The 21,327-nt window shown below is 35.2% G+C and overlaps 4 protein-coding genes across 6 annotated transcripts in view; all 4 read left to right on the top strand.

Moving 5' to 3' along the window:
• The first annotated feature begins 602 nt into the window (after window positions 1-602).
• On the top strand, window positions 603-2,488 carry LOC116030170 (probable small nuclear ribonucleoprotein G). The gene is made up of 4 exons (XM_031272338.1): window positions 603-717; window positions 854-876; window positions 2,052-2,173; window positions 2,271-2,488. The coding sequence occupies exons 1-4, from the start codon at window positions 683-685 to the stop codon at window positions 2,328-2,330; spliced, it is 240 nt and encodes a 79-aa protein (XP_031128198.1). The 5' UTR covers window positions 603-682; the 3' UTR covers window positions 2,331-2,488.
• Window positions 2,489-4,074: 1,586 nt separating this feature from the next.
• On the top strand, window positions 4,075-6,192 carry LOC116030137 (rho GTPase-activating protein 1-like). The gene is made up of 4 exons (XM_031272298.1): window positions 4,075-4,720; window positions 4,847-5,087; window positions 5,160-5,390; window positions 5,488-6,192. Exons 1-4 carry the CDS (start codon window positions 4,596-4,598, stop codon window positions 5,947-5,949), a joined length of 1,059 nt encoding a protein of 352 aa, XP_031128158.1. The 5' UTR covers window positions 4,075-4,595; the 3' UTR covers window positions 5,950-6,192.
• Window positions 6,193-14,775: 8,583 nt separating this feature from the next.
• The window catches only part of LOC116030114 (signal recognition particle 54 kDa protein, chloroplastic-like), a 13,363-nt gene continuing 6,811 nt past the window's right edge, over window positions 14,776-21,327 (top strand). The window contains exons 1-4 of one of the 3 annotated variants that reach the window (XM_031272254.1): window positions 14,784-14,931; window positions 15,413-15,528; window positions 20,385-20,728; window positions 20,818-20,947. In XM_031272254.1, coding sequence (XP_031128114.1) covers window positions 20,549-20,728; window positions 20,818-20,947 — 310 coding nt within the window. In that variant the 5' untranslated portion in view covers window positions 14,784-14,931; window positions 15,413-15,528; window positions 20,385-20,548. Of the gene's footprint in view, window positions 14,932-15,412; window positions 15,529-20,384; window positions 20,729-20,817; window positions 20,948-21,327 lie in introns of those variants that run through there. The other 2 variants (XM_031272253.1, XM_031272255.1) reach the window with 2 other exon arrangements.
• LOC116029531 (protein WHAT'S THIS FACTOR 9, mitochondrial-like) lies at window positions 18,511-19,776 on the top strand. Its single transcript, XM_031271581.1, has one exon. The coding sequence runs from the start codon at window positions 18,511-18,513 to the stop codon at window positions 19,774-19,776; it is 1,266 nt and encodes a 421-aa protein (XP_031127441.1).

The following is a 21,327-nucleotide window of genomic DNA, read 5'->3' on the forward strand; positions in this document are numbered from 1 at the left end:
TAAACTTAGATGCACAAAAAAATCACATGTTGATATGTTTAGTGACTAGTTTTAAATTTAGATGTCTAATTGACTTTTCAGCATAAAGTTAAGATGCTTATTTGATCTTTTAAAAAAAAATACGTCCAAATGTATAATGAAGTAATGAATATAGATTGTCCGCATGGGTAGTTTAGTTGGTCAGATGGGTGAAGTTTGGGAAGGAAGACCAGAAATCGAGTCTCACCAACGACGGCGTGGGAAGTCTTTTGCTAGATGCTCTGTCCGGTCGCAAAGTATATAAATAAGAATGAAAATTGATAGCACGCACGAGCTTGGTTCACTCGTAATTTACCTCATCCCGCGTCCAATTATTTCCATCGATTATTAGGCCTATAAGAGCCCAATATTTCCATCGACTTAAAGCCGGGCCAGATGAGTCCAATTATTTCCATTGACTATTGGGCCTATAAGAGCCCAATTATTTCCATCGACTTAAAACCGGCCCAGATGTTGTGTCCAATTATTTCCATTGACTATTGGGCCTATAAGAGCCCAATTATTTCCATCGACTTAAAACCGGCCCAGATGTCTGCATAAACCGATAAACGGCTGTACGCCGGTTCTGCTCAACTCTTGTTCTGTTCCTTCTTCGTTTTCCCTCTCCTCGTGCTCGTGAAGTAAAAGCTGTTAGGGTTTAACGATGAGCCGATCGGGTCAACCGCCGGATCTCAAGAAGTTAGTAATCGTTCTCTCTTAATCAGTTTATTTGTTTTCTTTCTTCCTTTTAACATGCATCTGCTCAAGCGTCGTGATGATTTTATCAATTTACCGCTTTCCTTTAATTTTTGTTTAAATTTATTTTTGGTCATAGGTACATGGACAAGAAGCTGCAAAGTAAGTTTTCATTTCATCCTCATTTTCTTTGTTCTCGAAAAAAGATACGGGTATGATGCTATCGTTGTGCTCTGTTAAAGCTGATTCCGTAGTTACATAGATTATGCACTGAATTAGTAGTTCTTCAAGTTAACAATTCTACAATATGGCAATAAAATGAGCAGCAATATTGATGAAAAGAGAAGTTGAATGCTTGTTGTTTTGAGATTGAATGGAATGGATTAATCAAGGAATTTTTTAGTTCGATGCATTTAGGATGTACATAAACCTTCTCTTCCATTCACCTTTGACAGACCAAGATAATATTCTTATAGTTTGTAACTGGAGATGACTTCTTTTGACGAACAGATTTGTGGTATGAAACTATGAACTACCTTTTCTTGTGGTTTAGTTACTCAGGCTGTGCACATTGTTTTACCTTGCATACACTTAACTATTTTCACATAGGTAGTCTAGATAACGAATCCCCATTATGTGTTTCATCTAGTAGTGGCACTTCTGCTTACCTTTGATTATGTGTTTCATCTAGTAGTGGCACTTCTGCTTACCTTTGACCTTAAGGGGATTTTTTGTTGTTGTGATCTGCTTACCTTTGACCTTAAGGGGATTTTTTGTTGTTGTGACATCTCCAGTTGTTATCCAACATTTGTTGTTTCAAGGCCACTGTATTAGTGTATGTATTTTATAAGTGCAGTAGGGCAATGAATTCATAATCACTCTGTATCCAACATTTGTTGTTTCGAGGCCACTGTATTAGTGTATTTTATAAGTGCAGTAGGGCAATGAATTCATAATCAATGTGGCCATGTGGGTATGAATTACCTTTTCTTGTGGTTTAGCTACTCGCTCTGTGCGCATTATTCTACCTTGCATACACTTAACTATTTTCACATAGGTAGTCTAGATAACGAATCCCCATTATGTGTTTCATCTAGTAGTGGCACTTCTGCTTACCTTTGATTATGTGTTTCATCTAGTAGTGGCACTTCTGCTTACCTTTGACCTTAAGGGGATTTTTTGTTGTTGTGATCTGCTTACCTTTGACCTTAAGGGGATTTTTTGTTGTTGTGAGATCTCCAGTTGTTATCCAACATTAGTTGTTTCGAGGCCACTGTATTATTGTATTTTATAAGTGCAGTAGGGCAATGAATTCATAATCAATAACTCCTTTGCAGTCAAGTTAAATGCTAACAGAATGGTGGTTGGAACACTTCGGGGTTTTGATCAGTTCATGAATCTGGTTGTGGACAACACCGTTGAAGTAAATGGCAATGAAAGAACTGACATTGGCATGGTGGTATGTGTTTCGATTCCACACAATTAGTTCCTCTCTGGCTCTCTTTCCATTTTTGCTTGTTTTCCTAAATCCTAATTATCTTCATTTCTCGGTGCAGGTCCTTAGGGGGAACAGTGTGGTTACCATTGAAGCACTTGAACCTGTTGCCAAAACATAGTCATTTGCATCACAGGATGGTAACTTTCAATGTAGTGTAGCTAAAGTTTACTACTTCAGATTTTGTACCATGAACTGATACAAGAGTTATCAATTTGAAATACATTGAATTGTATTGAAGAGCATGATTGTTCAGTGTTAAACAGAAGTTTGGTGGAAGAATGGGTGTGGAATCAGGAATGTGCATATTCCTTCAAGAAGCATATTAGTATATTACCATGTAAATGGATATCAAATCACATGACCCATTTTCACCTAAAAAGAAGAAAAAATGGTATAGAGGATGAAAACAACTAATAACAAACAATTATAGGGAGGGGTAAACCACAAATGGGTAGAACAAATCTGTAAATGTACAGCATGGTGTGGAGTCAAATCTATGTGTGATTCATTTTCGGGGTATTAGTTGAAAGATTAGGTGTTGATGTTAAAATTGGTTGACTGAGAGGCTAAAACTATTTTTTTTAAGTCTGTGATTTAGGCAATAATCTAGGAAATCATTTACCCATGCATTAATATTTGCTCTAATAACTTGGATTAAGGGTTTGAATTTAAGACATGTAAGTTCAAACCTCAACTTAATCAAACTTTATTTTTAAAGAAATTACTTTCATTTTTGGCCGCATTATTATTAGATGATTCTTACATTTGGCTTTCAAGAATTATTTCACATTTAGTGCACGGTTTTTTGGGCTATATTTAGTCATTCTGATAAAAATTTTGGGAAACTTTCGGAATTATTGCATTTCTAGCTTAGAACGAAAAATTATTGTGTGGATCACAATTTAAAACGACGTCGTTTTGATGTTATTAAAAAAAAAAAAATACTCCGTGCACATGTTGGAATAATGCACATTCTGGAGTAAGATAATGTATTTTATGAATTAGAACAATGTACTTTATATCTGTTAGAGTAACAAAAAATTTTGAGGTAAGATAATGTACTTAATGAGTTAGAATAATGAAATTTATGGGGTAAGATAATGTATTTTATGAGTTAGAATAATGTACTTTATGTGTTAGAATAATGTATTTTATGAGTTAAAATAATCTAATTTATGTGTTTTTGGACCGTGGTCCACGCAACTATGTGGACCTTAATGATTGGCTCAGAAGTATATTGGCTTGAAAAACACTCATATAAGTGTCACAATCAACAACATAGCATAGAAGAGCTATTTTTTAAAAAAAAAAAAAAAATTCAAATTATTGTTTATTATATCGTTTGACTCAACAAGAAGATGATGCTAAGATTGTAAAATAGTGAATTGTCCTAAAAATTAATTTTAATTTAATAGAAATTGTAACAAAGGACCAAATGTGATAACATTAATAAAGTCATAAGATTAAATGTGATCGAATTAAAAGTCTGAGATTAAATGTAGCAATAACTCAATAGTTGTGGGAGTAAAACTGAAAAGTTCTTAGTTTTGTGAATAAATATGCTTGATTGTTTTAAATTTAAATTGTTATAGTTTTGGATTGTGATATGTACGCCAATTTGATCCATAAAAACCTAATAATGAATTCCAATTTGCAATCAATAATGACAATGTTGTGGAAGTGAATGATGATGTTCAAGTCTCACCTTCCCAACATCTTAACTTGTATCCAACTCTACTCAATCCTCCCTGTAGTCCATTTAATACCCTTCTGGTCCATCACCCTCCCCCACTCTTCCTCTTCAATATACTAGCAGTAGTATTAATCCACCAAAGCATCTTTAAAGCCCCACACAAAGAAACAAACAAATAAATTTCATCAACAAAATAAACATCTACCAAACTTGTTAAAGCTATGGGTCGCATATATTATATACTATAATCAAAACCAGAACCTTAAAACCTCTTCCATTGAAGCCCCTAAACTCCAATCTTTCTGTTAACAATTTTTTTTTTCTTCAGAAAATGACAGAAGAAATAATACAGTCCCAGCTGGCATAGTATACTTCATTTTCAAGCTCCTTACCAGGCTAATCATCTACAGATAATGAATGATGGTTTGCACCAATATAGGCCACTCTTGGTATTACTGCTAGTATTTCCTTCTTGTCTTGTAGTTTTCTTCAGTTTTCAGTAAATACTACAAGAAGAAGAGGCAGAGAAAGGGGGAGGAGGCTAGGGAGATCAGCTGTCCTTGTTGGAAGTTTTGGTGGACAGTGTTTAGGTAATCATTATTGTTATAGGTGGTGGCTTGCAAGATCAGTGAAGGGCAGCTTTCTTCTTCATCATCCTCATCTTCTTCTTCTGCTAATTCTTCTCCAACTATGGAGATTAGCTGGCCTAGCAATGTCAGACATGTTGCACATGTCACCTTTGATCGCTTCAATGGCTTCCTCGGCCTCCCTGTCGAGTTTGAGCCTGAAGTCCCCCGGAGGCCCCCCAGCGCCAGGTTTGATCATATCCAAAATCTTGTCTTTTTTATGTCCGTTTAACGGTCCAGGTAAAACCTTGTCTTTACAATACCCTTTTGAGTTTTCTTTAATGTTAGCCAATTATTTTCCTTGTTGCATTGTAGTACACGAGTGTTTGGTGTTTCAACGGATTGTATGCAGCTCTCGTTTGATTCGAGAGGGAACAGCGTGCCTACTATACTCTTGATGATGCAGGCTCGGTTGTACGCACAAGGAGGGTTGCAGGCCGAAGGGATCTTCAGAATCAATGCTGAAAATGGGCAGGAAGAATATGTTAGGGAACAGTTGAATAGTGGCGTTGTGCCAGACAATATAGATGTCCACTGCTTAGCCGGGCTTATCAAGGTACTTAGTGCTGATGTCTGTGATCATCTGTACTATTTGCAGTTGAAAAAGGATGATGAGATGTTTTTGTAGGCATGGTTTAGAGAACTGCCAAAGGGAGTGCTGGACTCTCTATCGCCAGAAGACGTTATTCGTGCACAATCAGAAGAAGAATGCGTTCGGCTTGTGAGGAGCCTTCCACCAACAGAAGCAGCTTTGTTAGATTGGGTGATAAATCTGATGGCTGATGTTGTGCAGATGGAACATCTGAACAAGATGAATGCGAGGAATATCGCGATGGTTTTTGCACCAAACATGACTCAGGTAGACCATTTCTTCTGCAGAAAGAACCATTTTGTCTGTCAGGATTCAGGACATTATTACATTAACAAATGGAAATGTTTTTTTTTAATGATTGCAGATGGCTGATCCCTTGACTGCACTGATGTATGCTGTCCAAGTAATGAATTTTATCAGGACTCTAATTGAGAGGATCTTGAGAGACCGAGAAGAATCCAGCCCAGCACCAGAGTTTGTGCCATTTAATGAAAACAGACAACATAGAACACCTCAACCACTTCCAAATGACAAGGAGCTCGATCAAACAATCGAAGCTTATGGTTTTCTGACCCTTAAGAATGTCGTTCAACAGGGAGAGGGAAAAGCTTGCGACGATCACCTCTGTAGAATCTCAAGTCCTTGTGAAGAAACCAAGGATGGAGCTGAAGGCAGAAATGTCATCACAGTAAGCAGGAGAGTCCAATCAAAACTGCGGAGAAGTAAAAGTGCACATTCAAGAAGCTGCAAGCCGACAAAGGCCTCGAAAATGGTGAATGAGAGTGTGATCAGTAGTTCATATATTCAGAAATCCAATAAAGAGTGATGAAGATAAAGCAGAGAAAAGTGGAAGCTTGGCAGTTAATTATCATGGAATCATTGCCATTCTTGCAGTGATCTATTATACTTGAAAAGCACTGTCTCATATTATGTCACTTTTAATCCATTGTTTGGTGAATCTCTTCATAGCCACATTACCTGTATTTATTATACCTTTGCATACATGCATCATAAGTTAATCTAAGCATTACATTACAATAAAAATCAAAAGGCTTCCATCTTTGTTTTATAAAGGGCTTAAACATTTTTCGATTTTCACCTTTTATACAAGCCTGTATAATCCAAACAACTACTGAAAGCAAAAACAGTTGGATGTAGCAAAGAAGACAAACAAGTACAACGCGAAAAAATGGGTAAGAGTTGAAATTGAAGTCTGGAAAACCTATCAGATATATTCTCAATTCAGTCCAAAACCACTGAAATGTAGAAAGAACATTTGCTGGAAACCTGAGGTTGGTTTTGAGTTTTCGGGCGTTTGATACCTCAATTTTGTTTAGTATTTTTACATGTAATCTGGAGTGGCTGCTAAGAAGTATTGGCTGAAGTGTTTAGTACAAGTTTAGAGTGTGTCCCAACTAAATGAGTTTTTCTATGTCTTTTAAGGATGATACATTTCTTTGTGTTGTGGCCGGTCTATTGGCGGAACCGACATATTTAGTTTGGTCCATTTTGGGGGAGACCTTCTTACAGTCATCTAGAAACTACACTATCCCAATTTCCTTGATTTGGTTCAAGATCACACTAACAAGATGGATGAGTGACGTCAAATGGCGCAGTGAGACTAGACCAAGGAAATGGGGATAGTGTAGATGGGTGAGTGAGGTTAGATGACGCAATGGGACCAAGCCGAGGAGATGAGAATAGTGTAGTTTCCGAAAGAATGCATGTCTCTCCAAAAGTGGACCGAACAAAATATTGTCGATGGAATCAGTAATACAAACGAATGTATTGTCATGTAGAGATAGAATAACTCATTTAGAGAGGATACACTATAAATTTGCATTGAATATTTCAAGCAACACAATCACTTAAGCCTATTATTTATTTATTCTTACGTTAATTTTTTGGTGATAGATCGATAAATTTCGTCAAAGACCTTTAACATTAAGATGAATTTTAGAATCATATAATTATTGTCAATGATACCAAGAGTTTTAAATTAAAGTTTGGTGAGATTTGACATAAGTAGTAATTATATAAGGATTTATTACTTTGTATTAGGTAATCCATGTTTATAATTATATAAAGGTTAACCTAAAGGAATAATGTTCAAATTAGCCATTGAACGTAACCTCAAAGTGTAATTAAGCCACTGAAAGGAAAAAAGTGCAATTAGGCCACTGAACACTCCAAATGCATGCAATTTTATCTGTCCTTCCATTTCATCAGGTTGCTGCGTACATGGATGGTAAGTTGGCATTTTAAAATATTTTTTTAATACTAAACTTTAAAAATAAAAATAAAATAAATAAAAACTTTAAAAATTTAATTAAAAAAAAAACAAACAAACAAACAAGCGCATTGTATTTTTAATTTTTTTTAATTACTTTTGTTTAAGAAAAAAAAAAGGAAGCAGGCATTTAATTTTTTATTTTTTACTTTTAATGTTATAAAAAATAAAATATTTTTTAATACTAAACTTTGAAAACAAAAATAAAATAAATAACAAATAAAAAAAAAAACAAACAAACGCATTGTATTTTTAATTTTTTAATTAATTTTTTTTAAAAAACAAGGAAGCAGGCATTTAATTCTTTGTTTTTTATTTTTAATGTTATTATTATTAAAAAAATTATTTTAAAAGTACTCAAAAAATTATTTTAAAATGTCAATTCACCATCCACATAAGCAGACAACCTGATGAAATGAAAGGTAACCTGCTATCTGGTGAAATTGCATGCATTTGGAGTGTTCAGTGGCCTAATTGCACTTTTAGGTTACGTTCAGTGCCTAATTTGAACCTTATTCCTAACCTAAAATACAAAGAAAGCTCCATAAATTTAATAATAAGCATCACACCAAGCACCTTGTACTCAATTGACATCTATATGACTTTTTTTGAGGGAAGGTAACATGATTGAACTCCTGTGGTTGGTATTGATTTTTTGAACTACAATTGGTTGAGAAAATATATTAAATAAATGTTACCATGTAAAAAAAAAAAAAGAAAAAAAGAAAAAATAATAAGCATCACATTAAGATAATTAACTCTGCAACTCTCCCAAGTTAGAGAACTCTGCAACTCTCCCAAGTTAGAGGTCACGTTCGAATATCATTAAGTGCACCCGTTGTGGTGTCTGCAACTGGATGGATAACATGTAGTATCTGTTCATATCTACTTTCTCAACCTAGTGATGCACAAAGAGTCAACAGTTGCCTCCACTGAGGCTCAAACCCACTCCCATCATCCATGTGCGAGTGTTTACCGGGACACTGAGTGCCACTAGACCACAATGTCTTTGGATCTCTCTTGTGTTGGTTTGATTATGATGCAATGTCGGTCCATTGCTTCTGACATTGGGAACATGCCATAAGGTCAACGAATCACGTAGCTCATGTGTTAGCACGGGCAACTGGTTCTTTGTCTGGTCTAGGGTCGTGGGTGTCTATGCCTCCGATTTGTATCTCACATTTGGTTGATTATTAATGAATTGGTTTCTTTCCCTTCAAAAAAAAAGTGAGGCCCTATCAAAGTATAAATAAACTGCAAATTGAAGAAAAGATGAATTTTATAAAACTGAAGAATTGCAGAATTTTTAAAATTTTAACAATAATTAAACTCTATAAATTTGATGATTATTTAAGTCTTAATACAATTATTATTACATGGACCATGATTTACACAACTGTGTGGACCATAAATAAAAAGTACATTTTTAATATACTAATAACAGGGCGTTTGGTTGGAGGGAATTTAAATTCCATTCTCACTTAATTCCCACCTAATTCCGAAGGCAATTAAATTCCTTCGTTTGGTTGGAGGGAATTGCAATTCCGCGGAATTGCAATTCCCCCATTTTCATGGAATTAGAATCCCATGCCACCCCTTGGGATTTTAATTCAATGGATTTTAGGAATAAAAAAGATAATCCTAAGACAAAATTACCCATCTGTTTTTTTAACCTAAAATTGATGCATGACCTTCTCTTTTAGCTAATACCGTGTATTATCTTCAACAACTATCAACAAGAAAGCCGTTTCTGAGCAAGCAATAATCATTCTAGGTCAACCTTAATCAAAGTATGTTTTCTCAAAACTCTCAAATATTTTTTTACAATATGTCTAGTTCAAGAGATACGGTATATGAGTGGTATTTGAATTTAATATGTTATATTTTTTGTGTACTTGTCATTTAATAATAATAATATTAATATTAATAATAATAATAACAATGGACATTTTGGACTTTATACTACTTATTCCATTTCAATTCCCATGTATACCAAACATTGGAATTGAAATTCCTAGTAATTTTATTCCATCCAACCAAACACTGGAATTTAAACTCCCACTTTATTCCCACATTATTCTTTTCCCATGGAATTGCAATTCCTTTCCCACCTAATTCCTTCACTTTAACCAAACGCCTTGTAAAAGTATATTGCTTGTGTATGTAAAGTACATTATTTGAGTACTAAAAATACATTATTCTATATACACTATCAAATAATGTAACTTTAATATATTAAAAGAGTAAATACCATCTAAGGCCCCTCGAATTTACTGGCTTCGCCATTAATAGTCCCTAACTTTCGTAATTACCATCCGTGATCATCCGAATTGCTAAAAGTTACCTGCTACCATCCTTTCGTTACTCCCAGCCGTCTAAGGCGTCAAATGCGAGGATATTTTGGACATTTCCCATTTACCTTTCAATTTTATAAAGGCAAATGGCATTTTATTGTCAGCGAACAATTCCCATGTTCTCTCCCTCTCACGCTAGGTCAGATTAGCTCAACCCAAACCCTAACAAGATCATTTCTTCAACAAATTTGTTATGCTCTTCAATTAATTGCATCATTAGTATCGGTTTCTTCAAGCAGTTCAAGGAGGAGATATAATTTGGTGACTCTATAGACATCCGTGGGTGTGAATATGGGAATCAATTGATTATTCGAACTTCTTGGACAAATCGCAATCCGGGCATGAGGTTTTGGCGTTGTTCTTCTTCATCAGTGAGTGAACCTTTTGTATTTTTTCCTGTATTTATTTATTTTTTTTATTTGCAGCACTGTTCGAGTACATGGTGTTTTATTTTTTTTATTTTTATTTATTTATTTATTTTTAGGGTGGCAATGGTTGTGGGTTCTTTGATTGGGCAGACCCTCCAATGTGTCCAAGGGCTATTAGTATAATACCCGGGCTATTGAAGAGGATAAATAAAGACAAAGAAGAGATCGATAAATTAAAGGTCATGTTAGAAGTTGCTACTAAGAAAAAGAGGTGTTACAATCTTACAATTGTAATTGTATTTGCAATTATATTCGTAGTTAAAGTGTTGAGGTACTGTAGTAGTGAATCGGTAGGAGTTGTAAGAATGCTTCCAGGCAATTGATTATGTAACTCTGTTTGGATCAATCAATATATAAGTTCATTTGCAAAGAATTGGGTTATTGCTAATTGCTTTGATGTCAATTGTTTTAATGTTAATTGTTTTGATTGAAATTCTCAGCTAAATGAATTGACCATAAGCTGTGGGCATTTGAATGCTTCTAGTGAACATAAGCAGTGAGCATATTTGTAAATAAAAAAGCCAATTGACCATTCCAAAATAGCTTCCAAAAGAGCTTAGTCTGAGTCACAAAAGCCAATTGACCATTCAAATTTAGCTTCCAAAAGAGCTTAGTTTTTTTTTTTTTTTCTACAAAAGAGCACTGTTATACACACTAGTTGTGCTAACATCATAGATTAGATTAGTTTTTTTTTTACAAAAATAACACAACCATAATGTCTAGCAGTACCATAAAGTTACAAAACAAAAAAGCAATATTGTCTAGCAGTACCAGTGCCTTACTGAATATCAATAGGATCATCTTGCGTGTTCTTGAATTGTGATTGAACTGAGTGACGGGTCCTGTATTTTCGAGCAGTGGGCCTTGCCTTGGCTTTCTTACTGTCCAATACCTTATGGACTTGTTCTTCAGTATCCTCTTCATCTCCAAATAGGTGGTGGTTGACTTGACAGCTCTATTTCCTCAGCATTTCCTTGTGGTTTTGTTGGAAGAAATTGAGAGACCACAACATCAATATCAATGTCTGCTAACCAAGTATCATCATCTTCTTCTGGCAGTGTACCATCTGGTTCTACTCTTGGCAGTGTAGCATCAGCTTGGACTGCTGGCAGTGTACCATTTTGGACTGCTGGCAGTGTATGATTTAGGCGATCTTGAACTTTCTTGTGTTTTACCCTTAGTCTTTTCTTTGGATTGGCCTATAACACAATGCAACAAACACATAAAATCAACAAACACATAAAATCAACAAGCACATAATCTTTATACAAAAATATTGAAATATCCTAACAGCCTTACCAATCTCTCCCTAACAGCAGGATCATCAGGGCATTTCCTTTTATTGTGGCCTTCTTTTTTACATTTTGTGCAATGCATTCTGACATGGCTCCTTTTCAAATGGATACCATCTATTGATAGCTTATCACCTCCTTTCTTTTTCCCAGCTTTGGTATCCACCTCATCAACTCCTTTCCTCCTTGACTTTTTGGGTCTTCCTGGTTTAGCAGTGTACAGGGGTGGTAGAGGAGCCTCTCTATCTGTTTCAGGCCATTCACTAGGTCCTGCCATGAGCTTTATGCTACCTCCATAACACTTCAAGTATGTTTGTGTGAAGTAAGAATGGTGAATATAGTCATGGACTGGACCCCTACCATGTTTCATCCAAATTGCACTTATTGCATGTCTACAAGGAATACCAGTCAAGTCCCAAGCCCTACAAGTGCAACTCATTCTACCCAAGTCTATTTCATGTTGCTCAAACAAAGTATAAATTACCCCACGTGCTTCAAACAAGTTATCATCAGATTGGATCACTGTATAACCCCCACCTAACTGTTCATTCACACCTATTTTCTTAATTATCTTTGGACATTTCATTGCTGCTTTCCTATTTTGATAGAGCCTATGCATGATTTTCTTCCTCAAACTTTCAAGACAACTAATAAGGAGCTGCTCTCTAGAATCTAAAATGACAGAATTATAACACTCACAGAAATTATTAACTAAAATATCACAGTGTGCAGTTGTAGTAAAATGTGACCTGGACCACTCTGAAGGATGTTTGTCACATAGCCACTCATATGCATTGGCATCAATTGTCTTGAAATTTTGCATTGCTGTTCTAAATGTGTTCACTGTTGTGGCCCTAGCAGCTTCCCACAACCCATCTTTGACTGCCTTTCTAGTGAATCCAGCTAGTTTCATGTTGCCATGCAAATGTCTCACACAAAACTTGTGAGTAGCATGTGAAAACCTCCTCAAAAAGCAGGCAAGGCAAATTATTGCATGGACCATGGTCCACAAAAAGCAGGCAAGGCAAATTATTGCATGGACCATGGTCCACGCAGCTGTGTGGACCAAAATTATTGCATGGACCATGGTCCACGCAGCTGTGTGGACCAAAAATAAAAAGTACATTATTTTTATACTGAAGGTACATTATTTTTGTACTGAAGGTATATTATTTTTATACTGAAGGTACATTATTTTTGTACTGTAGGTACATTATTTGACAGTATATATCAAATAATGTACCTTTAGTACAAAAATAATGTATCCTAAAATAATGTACCTACAGTATAAAAATAATGTACCTTCAATACAAAAATAATGTACTTTTTATTTTTGGTCCACACAGTTGTGTAGACCATGGTCCATGCAATAATGATTGAAGCAGGCAATAAACCCTTCTGCTTATCTGCATAACAGAATGTATACCTAAGCAATGCAGTTATAGGTTAATGAAAGTATAAATGAAGTTAACAATATAAACACATACCTGAAATGAAAGTCAACTGCACTTCATCTATAGGAGTGATATCAAGATCAGTTTTGAGTTGCTCTAAAAACCAACTCTAGGGCTGGAATGTCTCCCCTTCTACTACAACATATGCAAGGGGGAAAATACTGTCATTTCCATCCACTCCAATTGCCAACAACAACTGCTCCCCATGCAAACCCTTCAGATGACACCCATCCACCCCAATAATAGGCCTACAGTACTTATAACCTTTTTTACATGCTTCCCAACACATGTAAAATCTTAGGAACCTTGGCTTGCCATCATACAGTAGATCACCCAACTTCACAAGGCATGTGCTACCTGGATTAGTCCTCTTGATCTCCATGCAGTAACTCCACAATTTATTAAAGCATTTCTCTTCTTCACCATAAATGGCAGACCTTGCTTTCTTCGTTGCCCTCCATGCTTGCCTTCTTGAGATTGATATTCCATCAGTAGTTGACACCTTCTTTAGAAATTCAAGAAGCTGTCCAGTTTGAATGTGCTGCAACTTCATTCTGCCGCCTCTTAGCAATTGTGCTGGAATTAGCCATGTAGTTGGTGTTATTCTAACAACATTCATCATGCTTGTCATTGATAGTTGTTATCCTCAATCCTTTTCAGCAGCTTGTCTCCTAAGTGTAATTCTCCAAGGGCATCCTACTTCATTACACTCCACAATTACCCTAACCTTATCATTTTTAACATAAAGAATTTCCTTCCCATTATTCATTGCATAATTGTACATTGCCTCTCTAAATTCAGCTTTAGACCCAAAAGTTAACCCAAGGCAGAATGTAGGTTTTGACATCTCAATCTTGGCTTTGAATTTTGGTAGCTCATACTGTTTTTCATCTTCAATATCACTGTCTTTCTCACTGCCCTCATCTGAAAAATTGATATCCAAATTTCCATTATAATCTTCTACTGTCAAACCAATTCCACCATCATTTAACCCACCAAACTCCACATCTGGATCTACAAATTGCTTAAAGTCTATGTCATCTAAATCCACCATACTATCATCAGAGTCACCCTCGTCATCACATTCCCATTCACCATCAGTTCCTGAGTCACCCTCATTAACATTTTCAGAATGCACAACCCAAATCTCAATTTCATTTTGCAACTCTATTTGTTTGACTAAATCCCAAATTTCAACATCTGAAATTAACTCTATCACGGATAGTACACAGCAGCGTAGTATATGCAGAGTGTATACCTTTCCCATCTCCTTATGCTTCGGCTCCCTCATCTCCAAGTATATGCTTCTCTTCCACGGATAGTTCCATTGGCTTCCATGTGATCTGGATACGGTTGTGGAGTAGGTTCTGGACGTTTTCCCTTGCAGGCTCTAACTCTACGCTGCTTCTTCTCGGGAGAGATTCGGTCATCGATCACCACAGCATTTCAATTTCTGTCCATAGTTAGACTTATTTATAGTTAAGTTTAAGCAGCATTCATTTTAAAATTAATATCTAGTCTTGAAGATGCCAACAGTCATCTTCCATTTATATTTATTATGTATTGAATATTTGATATTCAAAAACAATTCTGATATGTAAAAGTAACTTTTAATATTTCAAGATATTTAAATCCTAATGTATTTAATGAATTTGAATTCCAAAAAAAAGCCCATTTAAATCCTAATGTATTTTAATGAATTCGAATACCAAAAAAAGACCCGAAACGACTGTGTTTTCTCCTCTTCTTCATTTTGCTTTCACACTTTGGAGGGAAAATTTTGTGGCCAGGATTTTGGATAGGATATATTATATAATATATAAATTAAATTATAAGGAGCTCACGCACGGAGGGCTGAGACCTGCAACCTCACGCACGGAGCTCACGCCCACGTTCATCTCTTCGCTCTCCGACCGGCTGGCCGAGGTAATCTGACCTAGGGCCCCTGTCACGCCGCACCGTACCGCCGCTGAACACATTGACGGCTGAGGTAATTTTCTCCTTAATCGTTTTGTAGTTTATATTTTATATTCAGGGTTCTTGAATTTAGGGTATGATTAATTAATTATTATGATGTTTGAGTTCTTCATTTAAGATTTTTTAATCCTTCGTGATCTAGGATTTTAGGTTTTTTAAGTTTTCCATCTTGATTTAGGGTTCTTGAATTTTGGGTATAATATCTACCTATTTGGGTTCTTCATTTAGAGTTTTTAATTGTTCTTTGTCTTCTTGATTTAGGGTTCTTTTTAATTGTTTTGCCGTTTTACATTCATTTTTACCGACATTCCGAACTCAATTCCAGTTCACTGGAAAAATTCCAGTAAGAATTCCAGTGCACTGGAATAGTATTCCAGTTCACTGGAATTGTATTCCACTGACTGTAATTTTATTTCAAAATGGCAAAATGCATTACCAATTTAATTTATAAACTTTAATAACTTTTTTTTTATTATTAAATATTAACTATATAGATGGATGATTCTTCATCTTGTCATCAATACACTCCAAGTCCAAATGAGTCAATTCAACAATCGGGGCAAAAAAGAAAACGTTACTTCCACCAAAACCAACTGCCTCAAGGTCTGAGGTAGGGAATCACTTTACTAGATTGGTGGACAATAAGGATAATTGTAAATGTAATTATTATAGGTATTGAACATTGGATTTGAATTATGTGATGTTTCATGCTTGTAATGTTTGAAGTATTTGAACATTGGTTTTGAACTATACGATGTTTGGTAGTTGGTAATTACTAATTAATACTTAGTACTTTAGTAGTATGTTTGAATTTGGTTTACTATTTCGTTATATAATATTCAGATTTTAGATATTGATTATATGAATATTTATTATTTGGTAGTATGTTCGGAAAATAAGGAAATTTTGACATTCGGAGGCCTAAAACCGAACTGAAATAAAACCGAATAGAAACCGAACCGAAACCGAACCGAACGCAAATGTTAAACCGAATGGTTTCATTTTTTCAAAACTGAAAAACCGAAACCGAAACCGAAATTGAAAAAAACCAAACCGAAAACCGAAATGCCCACCCCTAATACGCCCCAACATTAGCATCTCACTCTCCGTTAATTATTAATGTTTTAATTTAATTTTCTCTGTATATTTCAATATTACTTCTGTGGCCAAATCTTAATGAACATTTTTTTAGCATTTCATGCATTTTTGGCCGGAAAGTTTGGATTTTGGATCATTTATTGTTACCTGCAAGTACTTCTGTGTTCATTTACATTATTTTATATGCATATCCCATTTTAGCGATTATTTGATGACTCGGAATGGTTTTTGTGTGCTCCTTGCGGAGCTCACTAATGCAGCTTGAAAAACTTATTTTCTTTTTCCTTATTTATTTATTTATTTTAGTTGCAACATGAGCATAGACTAGAAAAGTATGCAAGCACACGTATTATGTTGGTAGGGAATAAGTGTGTTTGGCATAAAATATTTTATGAATATTATAAAGTAGATTTGGTTCTTATTTGAGACTTCAAAATTATGATTTTTTAGGTTCAGTTTGGCATATAGCTTCAAAATTGTGATCTCTGATTATATCTCTTGTTTGTTTATTTGAAGATGTAAGTATTTGATGCCCTAGACAAATGGACAATCTGCTAAGAATACCTTTCTCCTTAATAGCTGCTGGAGTCTTAAGCAAGTTTACTTTAGAGTTACTTAGGTTTAGTGAGTAAATGAGAATAAATTGTTTTGGGAGAATTTTAAGAAAGCTAATAAAGACATTTCAAACATAAGAAAGGAGGCATCTATGACCATATTGCAAAGGGAATCTTGCTACAGGCTACTGGGTTGTTTCCTTATAAGATTTTTAAGATTCATGTTGAGTATTGTGGATTCTAGATTAAGATATGCTGTGGTAATTGGAGATGAGATCTGTTGTTGGTTTTATTTGTACTTTCTGTAATGAATCAACAATGGTAGCCATTTGATCTAGATGTTAATGGTTCTTTAAAGTTTGATTAGATCTTTTCCTGATGGGTGTAATATACTTCTTCAATGTTTCTCATACTCTGTTGCGATCATCATCACCTAGAGATATATTTTGTGTCCTTTGATTGTTGGACATTGTTGCATTTGGAAATACCATAGGATTTTGCTATGGATTCATCAGTTTGGCAAGTGTAGAAAGATGATTTTCTTTGGGCTTACATCTTCAAAAGAAATATTCTCTTTAGTTTAGGACTTTAGGTAACTTCAGTGAGGACTGAGCAGAAAGAGACTAAGCTATAGGATGTTTCACTTTGGGAGAAATGAACAAAAGAGATGAGGAGTTCAACGTGGAAATAGAGTCTTGTCATACACTAATTAGGAGTGTTTGATGTTATAATACTTTTAGGTCATACAGTGGTGACTGAGGACTATAGATTAAGAAATTTCCTTATGCCACAGGAAAAGTTTATGAGCAATCCATTGCATCACATTAATTTGGTAGGTCATCTGTCTCTGGTTTTCCTTGCAGTAGCAAGTTAAAAGTTGTATTCACATAAATCACATGTTAATGTACTTAATTACTACTTTTAAAAATTCAAAAACATAATTGACTTTTTATATAAAGTGTTATATTACTTGACATGCCCAACTTATAATAATTGTCATAATATTAATAAGATAAGGGTGTGTTTGGTAACCCGGAAAATGATTTTCGGAAATAATTTTCCGGGCTTTTGGTGTTTGGAAACGTCTGGAAAATGTGATCAACGGAAAACATTTTCCGTTGACCACGGAAAATGAGCTCAATTTTCCGGAAACGGAAAATGGCTTCGTGCGATGTTTTTTTGTAAAAAGAAATAAAATTATTTTTAATTTCTAATAAATATTATTAGTTTATATATTTTTATATTTTAAATAAAATAATAAAAATAAATAATTATACATTTCTACTCATTTTTCGGAAAATGAACCAAACACACACTGACAGTGTTTCAGAGTACATCCAAACACCGAAAATGAACTCATTTTCCAGAAGTCATTTTCATGCTTTCTAAACACACCCTAAATATACACTCATGAGGATGCAAATAAGAATATAAGATGGCACAGGGATCTTCTAACTTAAAAAAACTTAATGCTCCTAGTGTACCATGGCTGAAAATTTATCATATGATTATCAAAAAAAGTTGTTACATCATATCATACAAAATTTTGTGCAAAATTTTTAAATCAAGCAACAACGTATATACAATTATGGCTAATGCTCTTGTGTTCTAAGTAGGTTAAAAGAGTAGTTAACAACAGATACTATATTACTACGTATATATTATAATAGAGGTAAACACTACTAAAAAAAAACATAGAAATTATGGAAGTGCAATACTGTAATGAAATGACTTGTGTGTTTGCTAGAGTAATTGAAATGTTTAAAAATTTAACTAACAAATTCCAACAAAGGAGATTAAAAAAACAAAAAATCAAGGACCAAATTTGTAATTTCCTCTAATTTGTTTTTCTATTTTTTAGTTTTCTTTAAACCCAAATTAAGCTCTAAAGTCTAAACCCTTCCCCTTCTCTCCTCAAGAAAATCAGTGAACTCCAAGCTATGTTGATTGGACAGAGCAACAAGACCAGAAAGCTTCTCCTCAAAATTCTCTGCTTCTCTTCTCAAAATTCAATCTTTTCTCACTCCATAGCTTGTTCATATATCCAGAGGCAGAGCTATGTTAATGTGTACATGAAATGGAAGCAAGATTTCTACTTGGATTCAATTGAGTCCGTTCACAAATCCATTGAACTGCAGCCCATAATCGCCCTCAAGAACTACATAGTTTCTGCTTCACCTGAAGAGTATTCCATCCCCATTTCTGACGTTTCCAAGAAGGGCTTACGCTTTGGGGTGCGCATTAAGGTTGCCAGGTTCTTGAGGCAATACCCTTCTGTTTTCGAGGAGTTTACTGGCCCCAAGCACAATCTTCCATGGTTCAGGCTGACCCAGAGAGCCATTGAGCTTGATAAGGAGGAGAGAGAGGTTTACAAAGCGTTTAAGGATGACCTTCTGTTAAGGTTGAAGAAGTTGGTTTTGATGAGTTGTGTTGGTTTTGGTGATAAAAAGGTCCTGCCTTTGAAGATCATTCAGGGTATGCAGTGGTATTTGGGATTTCCTGATGATTTCTTGATAGACCCTGAAAATAATCTTCCCAAATCTTTTGAAATTGTTGAAATGGGGGATGGTCTTAAAGGACTGGCTCTTAACAATGAAGGGAATGAAAAGGTGCTGTCTGTGATGCAGAGGAATGCACTGAAAAGAGGAGTGTATGATGGTGGGGAGAATGAAACCATTGCATTTCCCACATTTCCATCAAAGGGATTGAGGTTGAGGAGAAAGATTATAGATTGGTATGATGAGTTTCAGAAGCTTCCTTATGTTTCACCTTATGAAAACTGTTCAGCTATAAGGCCTGATAGCGAAACGGCAGAGAAACGGGTGGTGGGCTTGCTTCATGAGTTGCTTAGCTTGTTTGTAGAGCATGCTGCTGAAAGGAAAAATCTTTTGTGTCTCAGGAAGTACTTGGGGTTGCCACAAAAGGTGCACAAGGCATTTGAGAGGCACCCTCACATTTTCTATCTATCTTTGAAGAACAAGACCTGCACTGCAATATTAAAGGAAGCTTATTGTGACAAAGGTGCAATTGAAGTGCATCCTCTAGCAAAGGTGAGGAAAAAGTACATCAATTTGGTGAAGGAATCGGCTTTTATTTTGAAAAGTAGAAGGTTTAACAATAGGCCACGCGATCAGGGAAATATGAATGTAATGGACTTAGATTGTACAGAAGATGAGAATGAGAAGACTGGAATTGAAGCTGCTTAACTAATGATTTTCAAGATGAAAGTTGTGTGCTTCTAGAAGTGGCTAAATGGAACTAGAGCCAAAGTGACCTAGCAGAGCTTGAAGGCTATACAGATACATTGAATGTAATATTCTCTTATTCTGAATAGATTTGACTTGTAGGAGGAAGTTTGTAGGACATATGCTTCACTTCTGTACCCACCCTTTCTGCTCTCAATCAGTGTAATGCAGTAAACCTTCTTGCCTATAATTTCCCAGCTATATTTTTGGATTCAAGTTTTCAGCATTTGAGCTAGAAAAAACTAGATTTAATTTTCATTAATAACAATTCCATTTTAAGCTGCTGGACCGATCAGTTGTCTTTCATCCAGTTGGTTTGCTCTTGACTTGATGCTTTAATCGTTATATTTGCAATGTGCTAATGGAAACTGCTATTGGTTTTAATGTGTTTTAGTAGCAAGTTAAGTTGTGTGTTGGAAGATAAATTTTAATTGTTCTCCGCATTATTCAATAATCTGTATGCAAACCTAGCTTCGGGTGCTTTATATTTCATACTCAGACCTTTTTGCCGTCTTTTTATGTTGCTTGTGCACTATTCTCACAGAATAGAATGTTGTCTATTTTTTCAGGTAGGAGTATGAACCGAACCTTAATTGGGTTATCTTGATAATTTTCCCCGCTGCAACTGGATGGATAACACCAGAGTGATGACCCAACTGTCATAGAGTAGAAGTTTTGCTGCCAAATCCTGCATTTTCCATTGATTCGTCAAAAAAATTAAATAAAAAAATCCATGGAAGCTTTCACGTTGACCGTTGCTTCCCACCATTTCTCTTCTTCTTCATTTTCTTCGCTTCCACCGACCAAAGTCTACCTATCAGACATCCCTAGAAGGTCATATAATCCTCCTTCGTCTTCTTCTTGGATTGGTTCTACTCATTCCCTCTCTTTCTCCTCTCGAAACTCTTTCACTGTAAGTCCTGGATATATTACTCTAATCTTTTAATCTTTTTTTTTTATTTTTTTGCTAATTAGTGTTTACCTAACTGTTTGTGTGGGTAGAGAGAGGCATGGAGGGTGATAAATTTAAAGAGTGCAGTAAATTCTAGGAAAAATAGTCTCATTAGAGCGGATATGTTTGGGCAGCTCACCAGCGGACTTGAAGCTGCTTGGAACAAGCTCAAAGGGGAAGGTATTTTCTTACTTTATGTACTTACTTTCAATTCAAATTTGTTATCTTTCTTTCAAGTTACTCTGTTTTGCATTGATAATAGTATAATTTAGTCTAACTGTAATCTAGGAATCTTGGATCATGTGATGTTTCATGAGGGGGAAGGGGACTAGAAGAAGTACTTGCTGTTTTTCTGTGATGTAATTTGATATTCAAAATCTTGGGGAATCATATGATGCCTTGTCCAACAATATGAGAGCTTTTCTTCCTTGCAGTATCAAACTAACCCACTTCCATGCCAGAAGTTTATTGTGCTTACTTCTAGTTGCCTCGAACAGACTGCATTTAATGTTTTTTTTTTTTTTTTTTTTTTTTTTTTTTTTTTTTTTTTTTTTTTTTTT

Source organism: Ipomoea triloba, chromosome 9 (assembly GCF_003576645.1).
Source record: "Ipomoea triloba cultivar NCNSP0323 chromosome 9, ASM357664v1".
NCBI lineage: Eukaryota > Viridiplantae > Streptophyta > Magnoliopsida > Solanales > Convolvulaceae > Ipomoea > Ipomoea triloba.